The sequence below is a fragment of the Delphinapterus leucas genome, chromosome 10 (genome assembly GCF_059928025.1).
Source record: "Delphinapterus leucas isolate spDelLeu-1000000601 "Yukka" chromosome 10, BTC_Dleu_Yukka2, whole genome shotgun sequence".
Taxonomy (NCBI): Eukaryota; Metazoa; Chordata; class Mammalia; order Artiodactyla; family Monodontidae; genus Delphinapterus; species Delphinapterus leucas.
The window spans coordinates 88,458,198-88,478,803 of NC_143138.1; the positions used below are offsets into that span (position 1 = coordinate 88,458,198).

General features: G+C 38.5%; 1 protein-coding gene across 1 annotated transcript in view; it reads right to left on the reverse strand.

Annotated features, from left to right (window-relative positions):
* Window positions 1-20,606, reverse strand: part of CNTN3 (contactin 3) — a 243,292-nt gene that overhangs the window by 47,997 nt on the left and 174,689 nt on the right. The window contains exons 11-12 of the mRNA XM_022572541.2: window positions 19,031-19,158; window positions 17,037-17,212 (exon numbers count right to left, since the gene is read on the reverse strand). Coding sequence (XP_022428249.2) covers window positions 17,037-17,212; window positions 19,031-19,158 — 304 coding nt within the window. The remainder of the gene's footprint in view (window positions 1-17,036; window positions 17,213-19,030; window positions 19,159-20,606) is intronic.

Sequence of the window (20,606 nt, forward strand, 5' to 3'; positions counted from 1 at the left end):
AGTGTTTATGGAGTATCTTACTTGAAGTTGGTGATCTCAGGATCCAGTGTCTATTCCCACAGTGATTGTACCTCAGTGTTTTCTAAACTTCAACCACTAGAGTTACACCTTCACATTTTTTTTTTTTGCCATATTCCAGTACTAAATGCTCTACTATTTACTTGTTTCTTAAACTATTTAACTTTCTTAAATAATATGTAAGTCAATACAGAAAATGTGTACTTTTATCTAACATGGAAAACTGCTGATCACAGTAATAGTTAACTGATAAAATGAAAACAGTGAGTGGAAGATAATGTAAATGGACACTAGCTGGGCACTCTCAAAGTCTCTGAGACCTGGACCTTTACTCTTTTAATTAAAAAGGGAGATTAGCAAAAATCAGAAAATCATTCGTGACAAACCTAACACCATACTGAATTATTCTCCTTGATTTAACCTAAATGATTGAAATGAAATTGAAAATAGAATAGATCTCATTCTGCATTATTTAATATTGCCTATTGGGTACCTAGTCTGTGCTTTGCAAAACACTGGGCTACCCAGATCACTTAACCCAGTTGTTTTCAACATTGGCTGTACAGTAAATTCACCTGGAGAGTCTTTAAAAACATACCAGAGGGCTTCCCTGGTGGTGCAGTGGTTGAGAGTCTGCCTGCCGATGCAGGGGACACGGGTTCATGCCCCAGTCCGCGAAGATCCCACATGCTGCGGAGCGGCTAGGCCCGTGAACCATGGCCGCTGAGCCTGCGCGTCCGGAGCCTGTGTTCCGCAACGGGAGAGGCCACAGCAGTGAGAGGCCCACGTACCGCAAAAAAAAAACCAAAACAAACAAACAAAAAAACCATACCAGAAATCCCTAGGCCACATCCCAGAACAGTTAAATCAAAATGGACTAGAAAGAGGAGATCCTTTAGCTGATTCTAATGATCAGTTAGTATCTAAAAGCATTAAATGCCCGAGATTTTATATTCTTCACATCATCACTCCTCCTGGAAATAAAAGCTTCAAGATAGGCACTCTTTTCCCTAGCTCTAAAACTCTGCAATTAATAAATGCATAAAATAATCCTTAAGTTCGGCTGTTTAGTGCTGGGTTTATAAGCTGAGAACATTACACCTGTACGTATTTTCATTCTGGAAGATGGGTGGGGAAACTAGTGTCCGTGAAACAGGTACTAGATGTCAAGTACAAGGTGCATTTCCTTGACATTAGATTGCCTTGGTGTACTTGTCATTTTAAAAACAAGTAGTCATTGAAATAATTCAACATGGTGATAGATTTCTACAGATTCATATAGAAACTTACTGTTAGTCAATGTGAATCACCCTAGGATTACTCTGAATTGATGTGATGGCAGTTCAGAATGCAAGTATTTCAAGTCACAAGAGCCTACCCTGAGTAACAATTTATCTCATAGATCACAGGTCTTTTTTTTTGTCTTTGTTGCTTTTACCCTCATATTAGAGGTTTAAAATATACTGGGAGCAGATTGGCCCCTTGCAGAATTATAATGTTAGTGTATGAAAAAGGAAATCCATTGATACAAAGGCACAAAAAGCCATTGTTTCATGGAAACTTGACCAAGTTGTGCAAACGTCTTGTGCTCAGTTCTAGTTCCAATTACTCTTGCTGTGTAATAAATTACCGCCCAAATTTAGTGGCTTAAAAAATTGATGATCATTTACTCTGCTCAGCAATATATAATCTGCGCAGAGATCAGTAGGGGGACAGCTCATCTCTGTTGTAAACCTCATCAGCTGGGGCAGCTAGAATGGGGACAGGCAAGCCAGCTTACATGACTGGAGAGTGGTGTTGGCTGTTGGCTGGGAGTTCAGCCATTCTCTTAAGGTAGACCTCTCCACCATCTGCTTGAGCTTCCAAGCAGGAATTCCAAGAGAAATTGCACCAATGGAACAAGGTGGAAGTGCATGCATTTTTATGAGCTAGCCTCAGCAATCACAGAGCATCACTCCTGCTTTTCTTTATTGATCAAAGCAGTCACAAAGGTCTACCTGGGTTCAAGACAAGAGGCATATGTTTCACCACTTGATGGGGAAGACTGTCAAAAGTCACATTGAAAGACAAGCAAGTGGGGTACAAAGTGTGCTTTTGCAGTCATCTTTGGAAAACACCATTGGACACGTCCCTCCAGATCCATTCTGTACCTGCCATACTGCTTCTTTTGGAGGCAGCTGACCTACACGGACTATATAAAATGGTGCCCTTACTTTCTGTCTTTTCCTTGGGTTCCTCCCATCAGGAAATCTGAGGGAGGGAGAAGAGTGAGTTCGTGGTATTTGTTTATCAAGGTTCATCCCTGCATGGTTGTTTTACTCTGACTGTGCCAAGAACCCAAGACAGACTTTAAAACAACCCCACCAACTCTGATCTAGACGCCCTTTCATGTCAGGAGCCTATGTGTGAGCCAGAGAAAGGATACCCGCAGTCAGAGAGAATAAAATTACACTCTCTCCCAGGAGAGTTGCTCCCAAAGAGATCACACCAACTTTACTACAATTTCAGACCAATGTATTCCCACAGTTATCCTGATACTCTGGAAATAAATAAATAAATAAATGTGTATATATATGTGTATATATATATATATATATATATCTCAAAGTCATATTTAAAAAGATGATAAAAAAGACTAGTTTGGATGCCAAATCCAATATATCATTAGACTATTTTTTTTGTAAACAGTTATGATCTAAAATTTTAAAGTCAGTATTAAAAAATGGTTTACAAAACCAGAGTGTTTACTGTTATAAAAAACAGCTTAAATTCCTGGGTTTTGTGTCTAAAATTTTAAATCGCCCCGAATGAGCCATTTATTCTTCACTTTCTTATTCACGTCCAGATCAATTAAATGGTATAATTAAATACTGTCTTGCAAAGTAGAATACTTTTCTTTCTGAAATTGGAGCATAAAAATCCAAGCCACTATGGACAATTACAACTCAATAATAAAAAGGCAAATAACCCGATTAAAAAACAGGCCAGTCACCCTGACTTCTGATTTTCAGTTGGCATATAAGCAGTTTAGCAGTCATCACTCTGTTCTAACAACAAGTAAAAGCTGAAGTGATTCCGCTTCGATCTGACAGAGAAGTGAGGCCATGGAAAAAACCACTGCCTTCAAAAGTGGAGAGACAGACTGACAAATACAGAGAAGCACAACTTACTGGAGCAGAAATCCGCCAGCAGAAATTTCCCTGGGAGCCAAGACTGGGGTAGAGAAACCCAAACTGTGATGGATGAGTTGCTGGAGGGTCAGCGTGGACAGGTCTGAGAGCTAACACTCCAGGGAACCCAGACACAGGTGGTTCCCCATACTTTTCTGAGTTTTACCTCCGGGAGCTCTACTGGGTCCTCACACTGAATGGTGAAGAAAGATCCCCTCGTGTTTCTGGCAGGGGAAGGGAAAATGAACCATTGTGACATAAGCCAGAGCACTCTGTTCTTCTGAACCAAGGTTGCCTTTAGGAGAAACTAATTTACCAGAGCCTAACCTGCTGGGGTTTTGTAAGAGCCTAATACCTCTTCCTAAGAAAAATACCCAAATCCTGATCCCTCTAGCTTCCCACACGGGGGAAGGGAAATACACAGCTCCAGTACCTCCAGCCATCCTGTCTCACCAGATGGGAAAGGAGGAGATGAAGAAGCACTGTGGAAGTTCACAGTCCAGGGGCACAGGCTCACCAAAACAGCAGACCAAGTCACAGGACTGGAGAACACTTCCTCTCACCACCCCACAGACTCACCACGATATTTGTAAAGGCCTGCTCACTGCAGTTCCTTTCAGCTACTACACATCACGCACGCCTTTCAACAGAACAATTACCGGGCATGTGAAAATGCAAAAAACACAGTGTTAAGAGGCTGAACACAAATCAGAACAGGCATTAGATGTGGCATGAAGTATCAGACGAGAAATTTTAAAGAGCTATGATTAATATGCTAAGGGATTTAATGGAAAAAATAGATTGCAAAAAGAAATGGATAGTGTAAGCAGAGGGATGGAAATTCTAAAAAGCAAAAAAGAAATGCTAGCGATCAAAAACACTGTAAAGAAATAAATAATGGCTTTCATGAGCTCATTAGTAGACTAAACATGGCTGAGAAGACAATCTCTAAGCTTGAGGATATGATGATCAAATCTTCCAAAACTTAAAATGAAAGATGAAACAACTGAAAATAAAGAACAAAATACTTAAGAACTGTGTAATGGAGATATAAGAAAGAGAAAAAGGAAGAAAGTAATATTTGAAGCAGTGGTGACTGAGAATTTCCCAAATTTATATCTGAAATCAAACAACAGGCCTCTCTCCAGAAAGAATGAAAATGATAGGTCAGAAACACGGCCCTCCATAAAGAAGGAAAGCGCATCAGAAAATAAATAAGTGAAATATTCCTAATTTATCTAATATATAACAGTTTTTTCAAAATAATAATTCACTGCTAGGAGGAAAGCAAAACTAAACATACTCATACCATATGACCCAGAAATCTTACTCCTTGATATGTACCCAAATAGAAAACTTATGTCCACACAAAACCTGCACACAGATGTTTAAAGCAGCTCTACTCATCATTTCAAAACCTCGGAAGTAACCAAGGTGGCCTTCAGTAGGTGAGTGGATAAACTACTATATCCAGTCAAAAGAAAAAAGAGCTATTATGCCATTGAAAGATACGGAGAAAATATAAATGTACAGTACTAAGTGAAAGAAGCTAATCTGAAAAGGCTACATACTACGTGATTCCAACTATAGAACATTCTAGAAAAAGCAGAACTATGGTGATAGTAAAGATTATTGGTTGCCAAGGGTTGGGGGAGGGAGGGATGAATAGATGGAGCACAGAGGAATTTTAGGGCAGCGAAACTACTCTGCACGATGCTCTAATGGTGGATACATGTCCTTATACATTTGTCCAAACCTAATGAATGTACAGCACCAAGAATGAACGCTAATGTAAACCACAGACCCTGGGTGATAATGATGTGTCAATGTAGGTTCATGGATTGTAACAAATGGACCGCTGTGATGCAGGATATTGATAGTGGAGTAGGTTGTGCACGTGTGAGGACAGGGGTTGTATGGGAACAACTCTTTGTACTTGCCGTTCACTTTTGCTGTGAGCTTAAAACTGCTCTAAAAATAAAATTCATTAATAAAAATAAGTTAATAAAATACTTATTAATAACAAGTAAAAAATAAATAAAAAATTTACAAGTCACAAAGGACCACATCCTTCATGATTCCATTATATGAAATGTCCAGAATAGGCACATACCAGAGCAGAAAGTAGCTTTGCGGTTCCCTGGGGCTGGGACTGTTTGAAGGTGGAGGAGTTGGGGGAATTATGGATAATGGGTGTGAGGTCTCTTTCTGAAGTAATTAAAATATTCTGAAATTGATGATGGTGATGGAGGCACATCTCTTTGAATATAGTAAAAGCTATTTAATTGTATACTTTAGTTCAATTATATGAATTATTTCTCAATAAAGGTGTTAAATAAATAAGCCATCCTGAATAAAAGATAATGCTACGATTAGAAGACACCATTTACCTCCTCATTCAGTTTGACTGATCTGTTCATTTATTGGATTTATTAGATTTAAGCCTTTTTTTTTTTTTTCCCCCTGCGGTACGCGGGCCTCTCACTGCTGTGGCCTCTCCCGTCGCGGAGCACAGGCTCCGGACGCACAGGCTCAGCGGCCATGGCTCACGGGCCCAGCCGCTCCGCGGCATGTAGGATGTTCCCGGACCGGGGCACGAACCCGTGTCCCCTGCATCGGCAGGCGGACTCTCAACCACTGCGCCACCAGGGAAGCCCAATTTACGCCTATTTTTGACAAGTCCTCTTTTTCAGAATGTATTCATGAACCTTAGCCCCACCCCCTTTGCCAAACAAAACCAAACCAAAATTATAAACTGCTAGTTCTTTCCTCTGCCTCCAGAGATGAGATATTTTAACTCTGCAAATCACAGATGCAGGTAAATATCTGTTAATCACAATTTGGAGGATCTTAAGTAATCATAATATCGAATGAATTGTTTCTGACTTTCTTAGAACTTTCTTTAGAGATTTTTTTTTAAAGTATCTGTACATAATGGTGTTTCGATTTTCATGTGCTGGTATATACACAAACATATTTACAGGTACACAAACATACACATTACTGTCTCTTTGATGGTAGCTTATAGTTTTCAACTGGCTAACAGTAGGGTGGGTCCAGTGGTGGAATCCCAGTATGTCCTAAGCTCAACAGTGAAGAACTGACAACCCCACCCCTGAGAAAAAAAAGTCAATTCCTAAGAATTGGAGTGATGTCATTTTATGGAAGGTTTGTAGGGGAAAATATGAAATTCACAACAAAATCTCCCTGAAATCTTCTTTAAACTCTCTCCCAAAGTTTCTCTCCTAGTATCACTAGCCTATCTAACTTCCCCGAAGTTTCCTATGTAACCCTCCTGGAACACTAGTTCTAAAATCTTCATATTTCCCTTCAAATTCCTACAGCTTGAATATCCCATTCAACCCAAGAAAAGTTATGAAAGCTATTAGGAAAAGAAGAATACAGATTTTTTGACTACATGAAAATGAAAACTTTTACTCTATGAGTGATAAAATAATAGACAAAGTTAACATAAAAGTGACAAACCAAAGGAAGATATTTCCAGTGAATCACACTAAGATATAATTAATAGCTTGACTACATAAGGACCTACTATAAATCTGTAAAGCAAAAGCCTTGACTTCTAACGGAAGAAGTGAGTAGAGGATACAAATCTGCAAGGTATGGAAGAGGGACAGGAAATGGCCAGTACACACTGTGAATTTGCGTGTAAGTGAAGGATTTCCTGCTGTGACCTAAGGAGAACACTGTCCAATGGACACAAAATATACATGAGATGAAAATCTATTACATGCAAATGTCAATATCATTACTGTGTTTCTAGCAAAAATAAAACAAGTCTTATCTGGTTGATGGTTGTCTTGAAGCAGTGTATGTTTTGTTTTTGTAACTTTCGGAAGTCATTCTCTATTGCTAGATTTAAAATAATTTTTTGAACACTCTTCTACACAATAACCCAGGCAGCTGGGCTATTGTGAATTTCTCTAGCTAGAAATTAGGTAATTTTTTGTTTTCTGCAGAAGTAACGATGCATTTCATGAGTCAGTATTAAGCCCCCAATTTTCTTGATTTGGAGGAGCCAGTCATAATTCTGAATCTTTCTTAAGTATCCAAATTACTAATAAGCAAAATGGAGAGATTCTCCATCTTACTATTAATCTGAGAAATGAGAAACTGTTGATAATGAGATATCACTTCTCAACCATCTGTTTGGGAAAATTTTTATTTAATAAATAGAGGGAAAAAATCATGTTTGGAAAAGAATGTGGGGCAACAGGCACCTCCTGCTCTGCTGATGGGAATGTAAATTGCCGCAGCTTTCCCAGAGAACACTTTAGAAGCAATCCTACCGGCAGTGCTAGTAGCAGTAACAGTAACAGCAAGAACACCCGCAGCAACAGCTAACATGGGTTGTTCTGAAGTATTTTATACACATACCTCAGAATAAATGACTATTATCATGCCAGTTTTACAGATGAAGAAACTGAGGCAAAGACAGATTAACAACAGTTCATAGGAGAATGAAATAGGTTTTACAAGAGATGGAATTTTGAGCTCCGATGTTTTAATGATGCAACTATATGTATAATTTCTAGTCCTATCCAGCAATTCATACCTGAACAAATACCCCCCAGAAAACGTCCTGGGAATTACTGACAAGGTGTCATTACTCTTCTTTCAAAATACTGTTAACTATTCTTTTCTTTACCTAAATACTCTCAGAATTGTCTAAAGTGGTGCCTGATTGCTAGTCACTTTAGAAGCATGGGAAAAAATCGAAGACAAATGAAAAGCCTTACAATATAATAACTGCTTTATTTCATCTAGGAGCACTGATTTTTTTTTTTCATGATTCTTTCCCTGTCTCACTCCACATCCAATCCATCCAACCATCCATCCATCCACCCTAAGAGAAAACTGGAGTTGTCTTTATTTAGGCCTTGTGTACTTCTGCAAATTATTAACATGCATTTTATACATCTTTTGAGGGACCTTTTTGTCTGTTATACTGCTTATTGGTTACTGTTGATACATAAGTAAGCTATTACTTTTTGTGAATTTATCTTGTATTCCAGTAGTTGACTGAACTCTGATTATTTTTTTAAAATTTTAGAGTTGATACTATTGGGTTTTGAGTAGCCCTGATATCATTTTGTCCAAATAATGGTAATTTTGTTTCCTTATTTCTAAAGTTAGACCTTTTATTCTTGTTCATCCCTTACTGAATTGGCCCAAACACCTCCAAATGGTTTTAAAGTAATGGTACCTGTGTGCATTCTGTCTTATTGTTGATTTAAATAAAAGTATTCCTGATATTCCCTTTAAAGACATTTTTGAGATGTGGAAGAAGTATTTTTCTGTTCCTACAACTGGTCATTAATTTTATTGAATGTCTTATAAATGCCCATTGAGAATACAGTGGTCTATTTTATTATATCTATTGATATGAAGCATGCACATTTCCTAGATCATCATCTAGTGCTTATGAAAGTTGACTCTTTCAGTATGATGTTCACTTGTTTTTTGCTAAAATTTTATTTAGGTTTTCATACTATATTCATGAAATCGATTCATATTTACTAATTATTTGTTATCTTGCCAGGTTTTGTTCTCAGGAATATGCTAACCTTACAAAATAAATTGAAAAGATTTAAAACTTTTTATATTGTCAAATAGTCTATATAACAATTTATCTATTTCTTAAAATCTTAAATTACCAGTAAAATTCTAGCCTTAGAATCTTTTTCTGTGGGGGAAATGGGGGGGGGTGTTACTAATTTACACTTTTTCATGACTATGAATCTACTTACCTTTTTAAATTCTTATTAATTTTGATCACTTATATTCTCCCCCAAATTTTCTACTTAATTGGGTTTTCATACATATGACTTGAACATGGAATATTCTGTTTATTTTTAATTCTTTCTCACCCATTACATTCTCTTTCTCATTTCTAATTTTAGCTGCTTTAACCTTTATTCTTCATTAATATTTTCCAGAGCTCATCTATTGCTTTTGGACATTGCTCCATCCATCCATTTATTCTTCCATCTCCTTAATATATAGTTGTTTTGTTACTTTCTTTCCTAAAATTTACAAGGGTATGAAAAAGATGAAAAGGAATGTGTATTTTCTATTTTTAGGATCAATTTTTTATGTGTATCTGTTACTTCCATTACAAAATAGTATTAAATTGTGTTTCTGATTTTTGGCAAATTGATCTGTTGATGGTTGAAAGAGGAGCTCTCAGCAGACTACATGACAATTTAGTTTCTCATTTTCTCTTTGTTTTTGACTTGATATATTTTAATGGTACATTAACTGGAATATTATGATTTATGATTATTACCCCTGCATGGCAGAGCAAACTTTTTCCAAAATAAACTTACCATTTTTACTCTTAAGGCTTGCCTTGAATTCTTATTATTTTTTAAATTAGTAATTGTTACCGTATTTCTTTTTGTTGAATCGACTGATAAATATTTGCACATCTTTTCATGTACAGCCTTGGTTTTTGTTTTAACTCCGCTGTCTTTATGGGTTTTAATTCAAGTTACATGTTACTTGGTTTGACTTCTGCTCATCTTCTTATAAATTTAAATCTTACAGGGTTTCCACTAGGGGTGGATTGGACCATTCATCTTAACATTGTACGTAATAAACGCAGCCCTGGGATACTAATCATACCCTAGGTAGGAACTGAGACTCTAGGATGTCTGGCTGAGCAAACAATGAGTTAGTGAAATAAACTCAACTTCAACTCTTTTGTGCATTTCCCCGTTTCCAATAGGCATTGGAGAATCTTTGTTTTTTCATCCCCAAATAGCTTTGTGGGAGGGGCTGGGCTTCAGGGATATATGCTCAAGATGAATAATATTAATTCCCCTGGTCTAATTCCCAACTTTTATGGACTCATTACTGGATGTATTCTCTAAAGGATCCTTCCAAGTCAGTTTATATTTTGCATTTGGACAAGATATAAAATTTATAAGACACTCTAAGTGGGAGATGTTTACAAACGCAGTGTGTCACCATAGGTAGTGTTTGAATGAGTGCTTTACCTCAGTTCTGTATTTACAATGCACACAAAACCTCTTACAGAATTTTGTGTTGTAAAATAACTGCTATTGTCAAACTTTCAGTTCTCACACCCAAGTAATTCTATGAAATAAATCAAGTCAAGGTGACCATATTGTATTACTATACACAAAGGATTTCTTTCAAAGATACTCTTTTCTGCCACTGAGAGCTGGGAAATACATCAGGTCTCAAGCTCTCAAGCACTAGACTGAGATTGCGGCCTGTGGGAGATAAAGCACACCGAAAGCAGCCAGTTCAGTGAGTCGCAGATGGGCTGTCACTGCTAAACCTCTTACTGCTTCCAGTGACTTTTATCCACACACATTCTAATTCATCATAGATCCAATCCCATAAAAGCTCTATAGCGAAGAGCTTTTAGCTCTATAGTGAAGCTCTATAGCTTGGCTCTATACATTCCTCATTTCTAAAGTATCTGCCGCACATCAAGTTTATCAAAGCATAGCTATTTAAACATCCTTACAATATACAGGGAACTTCTGGGGTGTTCAGGTTCAACAGTTCCTAGCTACAGTCAGTCTCCATAATGTAATATGTCTAAGTCCAAAGGTTAGCTTATCAAGGCAAGCCAAATTATTCTTGAATGCTCTTAAAAGCATACTTACATTTCCAGGCCCCTAAATCCTCAGGTACCAGCCAAAAATGTTCTTTCATTTCTCTTGAATTTGGGGGCTATTATCTCCTTTTTCCTGTCAGTGGAAGCTTCGATATATTTAAAAGCTGAGAAAGAAAGATGTTATACTGGGAACTGGGTGAATGATGCAATCTCTTTTTTTTCTCTCTCTCTCTTTTTTTTGTTTTTGCATGGAGTGGAATTCTGTTGGTTAAACATGGCTATGATAGAATGCTACCGTAGACATATTGTTGGGACTGTGTCTCTTCCTATTACTGTGCATATATGAAATTTATATACACATAACTACATAGATTCTTACCTATATATGCACAACTACATATGGAGATACCTAGATATAGCCCAAAAGGAGAGAGCACAATGTTCCTGGAAGAGGGACCAGTGTGTGCAAAATCTTGTGGTGGGAGGGAACATGGCAAATACTAAAAACTGATGTGAAAAGAAACCAGAAAATGGGGAACAGAAAGTTAAGTTACTCATGCAAGGACATCATCTAGTAAGCAACAGAATCTAGACCACACCTGTATCTGAACCCAAATCCCCTGCTTCTCTAATTACACCACACTCTGCCTATAACCAAGATTTGCTTGGCAAACAATGGACTTAAGTGGATGCCTTTTACTGCTGACTTATTTATACAGCGCTGATTTGTCCCATGGAACAAAGCCTGTGTCTGACCCATATTTCTCCTCTGTGATGTGTCAGTTTGCTTTGGACGCTTGGCTTAATAAGCTCTTCTGAATGCTATACATTCTGACAGTGCAGAAACCTATAACTGCTGTTGAGACAGGAGGGAAAGGGACAGGATACAGCCACTAGATAAATGAAGAAGGGGTGCAGCCCTTAGGATGTGATAAAAACTGGCTGGAACCGGCTGAAACCAAGGTGGCATGGAGAACAGTCTGGTCCTCGACCTTTAGCTCATTATACCTTCATTTTAATACTAAAAGTGGCCCAATTCCTGGAGATCCTCACCCTTTCCTGGAATAGCAAGAATATTCCTCCTACTCTTTAGCATGTGATATTACTCAACCCACAAAAAAAGACCAACCCCAGGCCCTGGGGCCACTCTCACTTTCTAAGCAGGACCGCATTCTGCCTATGGAATGTGTCCCTCTAAATAAATTTGCTTTCACTTTACTTTGGCTCACTCTTGAATTCCTTCCTGTTTGAAGCCAAGGACCCTCACTTGGAGGTCTGTCCCAAGGACTTGAGCGAGTCCCTGGATGTGACAATTTCCCCTCCTCCAACACCGTCATCACACTCCTTTGGCATGACACGCAAGTCTACACAACAGATCTGATCTAAATTGGAGCTTTTGGATTTTCCCCAAAAGGTGTGGGTTTTTTTTGTTTGTTTGTTTGTTTACAATGAATGAATGAATATTGAATACCCAGAGTCGTCTCAATGACAAGTGGCTGAAACAGTTGAAAGCTGTCAGTTAGATTTTCCATTTTCTAAACTACCCACCCTCTTTTTAAAACATGGCTCCTACACTATCCAGCTTTCTAAGCAACCTTCCCAGTTACCGGCTTCTCTCTCCCTCACATTTTGTTGCTTTTGGAAACAGGGGATATATCTATGAACACACTGGGATAAAAGACAAGCAGACTTCCTAGGTATTAACGTGAATGCTGCAATGAATACACAGAGGACAAGAGCTGTTGTATGATTCCCTCCTCATGCAGTAGGAGAGCAATTTACTTAATTGCCTGTGCTTAAGGGTAATGTCATCTTGTATGGCTTACATTTTATACTGATGGGAGAATACTAAGTTACTAATGGCACAAGTCAATAAAAAAATTCATAGGCCATGAACAAACATGTTAGAAAAAGACCAGAACTGGCAAGTGATAGGGTTAATTCATGCAGTTTCATGTTTCAGATACTTGATTCCTGTAGAGAGATGACTGACTCAATACCTTACGTAGAACCTATCAGTAGCACAGGAGCAGCTAAGTTAAAGTATTACCTTGAATATATTTAATTCCAAGACCCTCTTAGAGAAAGCAGCCATCTAGCTCAGTGTCAGTGAAATGTTTGTTTGAGGATGTTTGATGCATATTAAAATCAAACTGCTGGGGCTTCCCTGGTGGTCCAGTGGTAAAGAATCTACCCTACAATGCAGGGGACTCGGGTTCCATCCCTGGTCAGGAAACTAAGATCCCACATGCCGTGGGGCAACTAAGCCCATGCACCACAACTACTGAGCTCGCGAGCCTCAACTAGAGAGCCTGCGTGCTGCAAACTACAGAGCCCACAAGCTCTGGAACCCACGCGCCACAACTAGAGAAGAGAAAACCGGCACGCCACAAGTAGAGAGAAGCCCGGGCACATCAACGAAAGATCCTGCGTGCCGCAACTAAGACCTGACACAGCCCAAAATAAATAAAAATAAATAAATTAATTTAAAAAAATCAAATCAAAGTACTTTGGGTTTTTAGTCTTTAAATGTGTATTTCTTTAGCATTAGTGCAGACGAAGGACATTGTATTGGATACAATATTATCAACAGTTCACGATCGAGGAGATAAATCACGGTGCTATCTACATTATACAGCAAAGGCAATTAATGTTTCAAATCAAATTCTTTATGAATTAAAGTTAGGGCAAGAGCTGTGTTACAGCAGTGAAGGTAACATTCTAGCCTTTTCTTTTTTCCCTTGACTCGTCTCCAAGGAAAGGCAAATGATAAACCCTAAGTATGGAGTAAAGAGTTGGCTGAGGATACTGGCATATGCCTTTTCCTGTTGTGACAGAAGAAATCAGTGACTTAAAAAAAAAAGCATTTAAAGCAGCAGTTCCACTACTGGGCATATACTCTGAGAAAACCATAATTCAAAAAGACTCATGTACCAAAATGTTCATTGCAGCTCTATTTACAATAGCCCGGAGATGGAAACAACCTAAGTGTCCATCATCGGATGAATGGATAAAGAAGATGTGGTACATATATACAATGGAATATTACTCAGCCATAAAAAGAAACGAAATTGAGCTATTTGTAATGAGGTGGATAGACCTAGAGTCTGTCCTACAGAGTGAAGTAAGTCAGAAAGAGAAAGACAAATACCGTATGCTAACACATATATATGGAATTTAAGAAATAAAAAAAAAATGTCATGAAGAACCTAGGGGTAAGACAGGAATAAACACACAGACTTAGAGAATGGACTTGAGGACACGGGGAGGGGGAAGGGTAAGCTGTGACAAAGCGAGAGAGTGGCATGGACATATATACACTACCAAACATGAAATAGATAGCTAGTGGGAAGCAGCCACATAGCACAGGGAGATCAGCTCAGTGCTTTGTGACCACCTAGAGGGGTGTGATAGGGAGGGTGGGAGGGAGGGAGACGCAAGAGGGAAGAGATATGGGGACATATGTATATGTATAACTGATTCACTTTGTTATAAAGCAGAAACTAACACACCATTGTAAAGCAATTATACTCCAATAAAGATGTAAAATAAATAAATAAATAGAAAATAAAAGTAAAAAATAAAGCATTTAAAGCAATAGTAAAAGAAATGTCAATGGTTTGCAGCAATTGGTGAAGTTCTTGAAAGCCTTGAATCAGTCAGAACAATTTGGAAAACTAGAATTTCGAAAATGGAGTAAGCCAGATGATAGAACATAGAAACAGCATTGAAATTGTACTTAATTGTGGCTAGGTATCTAAATATCGCTTTTAATTTAATTTAATTTTTTTAAAGACCAGCTGTAGTGGGTCACTAGGGCTGCTGTAACAAAGTAACACAAACTGGGTGGCTTCAAAAGACAGAACTTTATCCTCTTAGAGTTCTGGAGTCCACAAATCTGAAATCAAGATCTCTCTCCCAAATTTCTAGGGTAAGACCCTTCTTCCCTGCCTCTTCTAGGTTCTGGCAGCCCCAGGCATTCTGTGACTTGTGCCTCCATCTTCACAGGGCCATCTTCCTTGTGTCTATATTCTCCCCTCTGTGTGTTTGTCTGTGCCTAAATTTCCCTCCTATTACAAGGACAACAGTCATACTGGATTAGGGCCCATCCTATTCCAGTATGACATCATCATAACTTCACTACATATATCTGCAACAACCCTTTCCAAATAAGGCCACATTCTGAGGTACTAGTGTAAAGGGCACTCTTCTGTATCTCCTTTACAGTCAATACTATACGCACACTCGGAACACGTCACATTTCTGGCACCAGATGTGTGTGTTTTCCACACCAAGCAATTCTCCAACACCAGGTGGGGGAGTCCCAAAAGTCAATTCAATTCTGATACTATCTGCCTGGAGTTAGCATCAGATCCATAAGTTAAGGGCTCAGCCCCCTGAGACTGGCCCCTCTTCAGACACCAACTGCAAGTCTCAGATTGTCACTTGTACTTCTGACCAACCACTTATAAACTGAAGTTCCCATGGCACTCTCCTTGGGTTCAGTAATTTGCTAGAATGGCTCACAGAACTCAGGGTAACATTTATTTACTTTATGATACTTTACGTATCATAAAGGATACATATTAAACAGCCAGATGAAGAGATAGATAGGGTGAGATCCAGAAGGGTTCCAAGTACAAGAGCTTCTATCCCAGTGGAGGTGGAGTGTGTCACCCACCTCGCGTGTAGATACGTTCACCAACGCAGAAGCTCTCTGTGATGAAAAGTACTTTACTTTTGGGATTTTTATGGAAGCTTCATCACATAGGCCTGATCGATCATAAATTCAGTGCTCAGCCCCTCCCTCCTTCCTGAAGCATGGAGGGGCTGGGCACTGAATTTATGATCCATGGGGAGTGCTGAAGGTTCCAAGTTTCTAATCATGGCTTGGTCTTTCTGGTGACCATCCTGAAACTATCCAGGAGCCCACAGCGTCACTTCATTAGGACAAAAAAATATTTCATCACGCAGGAAATTCCAAGGGTTTTAGGAGGTCTGTGCCAGGATCCAGGGGCAGAGGCTAATAATCCTATTATTATTAGCCTCTACCACAATCCTATCACAACTAAGGCCTTAGGATTTGAACTTTTCTTTTGAGGAAACATAATTCAAGTCCTCACACCATCCTTTCAAGTTGCACACAACCCTAACACATTAATAGGCCCCATGTATATACATATATACATTGAAGAAGAAATATTGGTGGTGGGTTTTTTTAAAATTTTTTTTTGACCTGGCCATGTGGCTTGCAGGATCTTAGTTCCCCGACCAGGGATTGAACCCGGGCCATGGCAGTGAAAGTGCCAAGTCCCAACCACTGGACAACCAGAGAATTCCCAAGAAATATTTTAAAATAAATATAGCTGAATTGACCATCATATCGTTTTGTCCATAAGGAGAAAACCCAGACTCTACTATGATGTACCACTGACGTCTTAGCCAAAATGAACGAAGCTAAACCCTGTGTCAAAGAAAACAGGACTGCAAGGGAAACTGGCCTTGTGACGATGGATTTACAGACATGTGGCCAGGTGCGAGGCCTGCTGTTAGTCTGTACGGTTCACAACACTGCGTTCCTTCTTAACAGTTCTCCTCAAGGTGTCTGTTTTCCCTTGAAATCTGTAATTCTTCCTCGCATAGAACCATCGCAAACGAGGAGACAGAATGAAACAAGAGAAAGTATTTGTGTTTTGGGGACTCACAGATCTAGGCTTGGATGTAAGTTCCACAACTAGCTAGCTCAGTGGCCCTGGACAAATTAATATCTTTACAAATCCTTAGTTTATGCACCTGTAAAAGGGCAATGCTTACCACTGACATCCAGTGTCATTGCAAGGATTAACTGGGATGAAGCACCCGGCCTGATACATGGAAGGCATTTAGCAAATGTGACTTCGTTCAACTTCATAATATATCACGTTGAAAATAAACAGTTGTATAAGAACACTTTCCCTTCTGTGGAATACTAATGACAAAAGTATCGTGCAAAATAACAATTAATATAAACACAGCAAACATCAATTTTAATTAAAATTATAGTTTACGGGTTGAAGTAAATATGCTCACTTTCTGGTAATTACTATAATAAAATTAGATCATTACAGAATTGCAACCCCCGATTCACTCACAGAACAGATATTACTGGAGTAACAGGTATGTGCCCGATGTTCCTTTAGGGACAATATGTCAGAGACAGATGTAAAAAGCATGAGGAAAGTGTCACAACTTACCCCACCGACTTTTTCAAAGTGAGATCCATCTTTCTTAAAATCTGTGAGGGCCCCATTGAAATACCAGGTAAACATGATGTCTAATAGGGGGTCGTGTTGCACCTGGCAGGGCAAAATGACACTTTCGCCCACTGAGACATCCATGTTGGATGGTGCCAAAGTTATTCTTGTTGGTTCTATTGGGGAAATAATAAAGTTTTAAGTAAAACTTCAGCGTTTTTATTTTGATGAAAGCAATTTTCAACAGGCAGACTGTTAATCTAACATAGTATGTATGTGTGTGTAGACATACATATGTGTCTATATACATATATACACCTCTGTATCATGAAGTCTTCAAGATGGAAAGAGACATTTTGATGCAGACTCATAACATATTTCATTGGATACACAAATTCTTGTTAAATGAATTAGGGTATCTAAATTTATGGGATATTGAAGTTCAAAAATTGAAGTCACCTGTAAACAAGGGTTACAATACTACTACAAAATCAATTTCATTTTAGCTTTATTGCTTCATGAAATATACCAGTAGAAAGAGAAACCACTGTATTTTCAATGACTGGAAAATGTATTACTACCAAAATTTAAATAGACTCAAACTTCTGAAAGACTACAAAAATGTTTAGAATAGGTAGGATACTAAGTTAAAATGTTAACTAATTTGTTTTTTCCCAAATGCAAATGTCCTTTCTATCATCACCATAGTCCTTCCATAGTTGGGAATTAAGCTTCCCTTGACTCCACTTTTCCAGCGCTGCTCCCCATTTCTTTGCTCCACGTTGTAGCAAAAGTCTTCAAAAGAAGTAGTGATTATGTTTTCTACAACAACAATCTCCCTCCTACCCAAACCTGTGCAACCTCAAGCCTTTCCCATCTCAGTTGTTTTGACTGTTACTCTTCCTGTTGTTCACCAAACACTCTGCAGGCATCCTTCTCTTTCCTTCTCTCAGACCTCACAGTCAGTTTGCCAGCAACGCCTACTGACTCTACATGCAGAATACATGCAGAATCGAATCCCTTCCCATCAACTGCTCCGCTGCCACCCTCATCTGGGTCATTATCACTCCCACCTGGATTACTGCAATGTCTCCTGACGTTCCTCCCACTTCGACCCTTGACTCCTCACAGTCTGTTCTCAACAGAGCAGCTAGAGCAATCCTTTAAAAATATATTTCCCATCATTTCATTCCTCTGCTCAAAACTGTGCACTAACCTCGACTTTTCATGCCAACTAAAAGCTGACGTCCTAACAAAGTCTACAAAACCTCTACATGATTGTCCCCAAGAAATCTACTGAACTCCATCTCCACGAAATCTTTGTTCACATCTCTCCTTCTCTGATCACTTGGGTTCATGCTCCAGGCTTACTTCTCCCAAACACTCCTCTGTATTTTACAATCGTTTGCAATTTCTTTCCTTCTAAGAATTTCCTTGCCTTATATTCCTACCACTTATTTTCTTTCTACCTTTGGTAGAAGGTAAGCTTCATGTGGGCAGCATTCTTTGTCAGTTTGTTACTGAATAACCCAAGCACCTGGCACATGGTAGATACTCAATGCTTTTCTTCAATGAATAAATGAACAAACACATCCACAATTCTAAGTGACTCTTTTTGATAGCAAGGGTTATTCCATGGACTCAAACATCTCCAGAAAATATCAAAGCTAATGGAAAGGAAAAAGTGTACCCAAAAGATCTGACATACTAGAATAGCACGAAATAAAAGCAGACCAGCCACATATGCTACTTATAATTCTACTGCCCATTTTGACAGCATGGTAACTCACGTGTCCCTGGTACACACCGTGGTGTATAAAGAAATATTAAGGATTGTTCCCTTGACTTTCACTTGTTAGAGAAAACACAAGTGCAAACGTAAGGTCGACCTTCGTAGTGCACTGCATATTGTGAAAAACATTTTTATCTTTGATCTTAATAACATACCACACAGTGTATCTCCCTGTAAAGCAATGTCTCAGAAATGCACCTACCTGTAACCACCAAGTGTGTTGTGCCATTTGCTTTCCCAAACTGGTTTTCTGCTATGCACGTATAAATTCCAGCATCAGCTTTAGTCACATTGGCAATTTTGAGTCCTCCATCTTTTAAAAAAGAAATTCTAAATATACAAATGAGACAAATAAATGTATACTAGTCACTTTTTTTCAAAATAAATAGGGTTTTTGTTAACAGAAGTATTGTCTTAAGCTACTATATTTAAGGCAACATAAACCAGCCCTTAGCCTCCTTGGGTCTAAAGAAAATTAAAAGAAAATTTATACACACATGCACACAGCAGACTAAAATAGAAGCTCTACCAATTCGAACATTTCTTGATATTTTTACACAGTTTTACTTAACAGCATTACTTAATATTACATATGGTTTTGGGGATGCCTTTATCAATTAAGTGTGAAACATTTTCCAAAAATATGTGGTGAGGTAGATTACTCATGGGTTAGCCTTATCAATTTGGAGAAAATAAGAAGTAGACATGACACTATTTTCCATAAATCTGAAACAGTTTGTGAGAAATGAGAAACTCCCTGGTGTTTCATTATGAACTTCAGAGAGTCAGATCTAACCTAGTATAAATCCATATTTTGCAAAAGAACATCTGCACGGTCACCCATGAACTACTGCAAAAATGTGGGCAACGTAAATGAACACATCTGAGTTTCTAAGCATACGCTTAAAGTACTTAAAGCTTTTGGTCTAACTAATTAACTAAGGAAACAGAAATGAACTTTACATGAGCTAGACACTATGAGAGTCTCTGAGATCACAGTGTGAGCAAGACAGGAAGTCCCCACCTAAGAAGAACTACAATCCTGCAGCCTGTGGAACAAAAACCAAATTCACAGAAACATAGACAAGATGAAAAGGCAGAGGGCTATGTACCAGATGAAGGAACAAGATAAAACACCAGAAAAACAACTAAATGAAGTGGAGATAGGCAACCTTCCAGAAAAAGAATTCAGAATAATGAGAGTGAAGATGATCCAGGACCTCAGAAAATGAATGGAGGCAAAGACCGAGAAAATGCAAGAAATGTTAAACAAAGATCTAGAAGAATTAAAGAACAAACAAACAGAGATGAACAATTCAGTAACTGAAATGAAAACTACACTAGAAGGAATCAATAGCAGAATAACTGAGGCAGGAGAACAGATAAGTGACCTGGAAGACAGAATGGTGGAATTCACTGCTGCAGAACAGACTAAAGAAAAAAGAATGAAAAGAAATGAAGACAGCCTAAGAGACCTCTGGGGCAACATTAAATGCAACAACATTCGCATTATAGGGGTCCCAGACGGAGAAGAGAGAGAGAAAGGACCCAAGAAAATATCTGAAGAGATTATAGTCGAAAACTTCCCTAACATGGGAAAAGAAATAGCCACCCAAGTCCAGGAAGCACAGAGAGCCCCATACAGGATAAACTCAAGGAGAAACACGCCAAGACACACAGTAAGCAAACTGGCAAAAATTAAGAACAAAGAAAAATTATTGAAAGCAGCAAGGGAAAAACGACAAATAACATACAAGGGAACTCCCGTAAGGTTAACA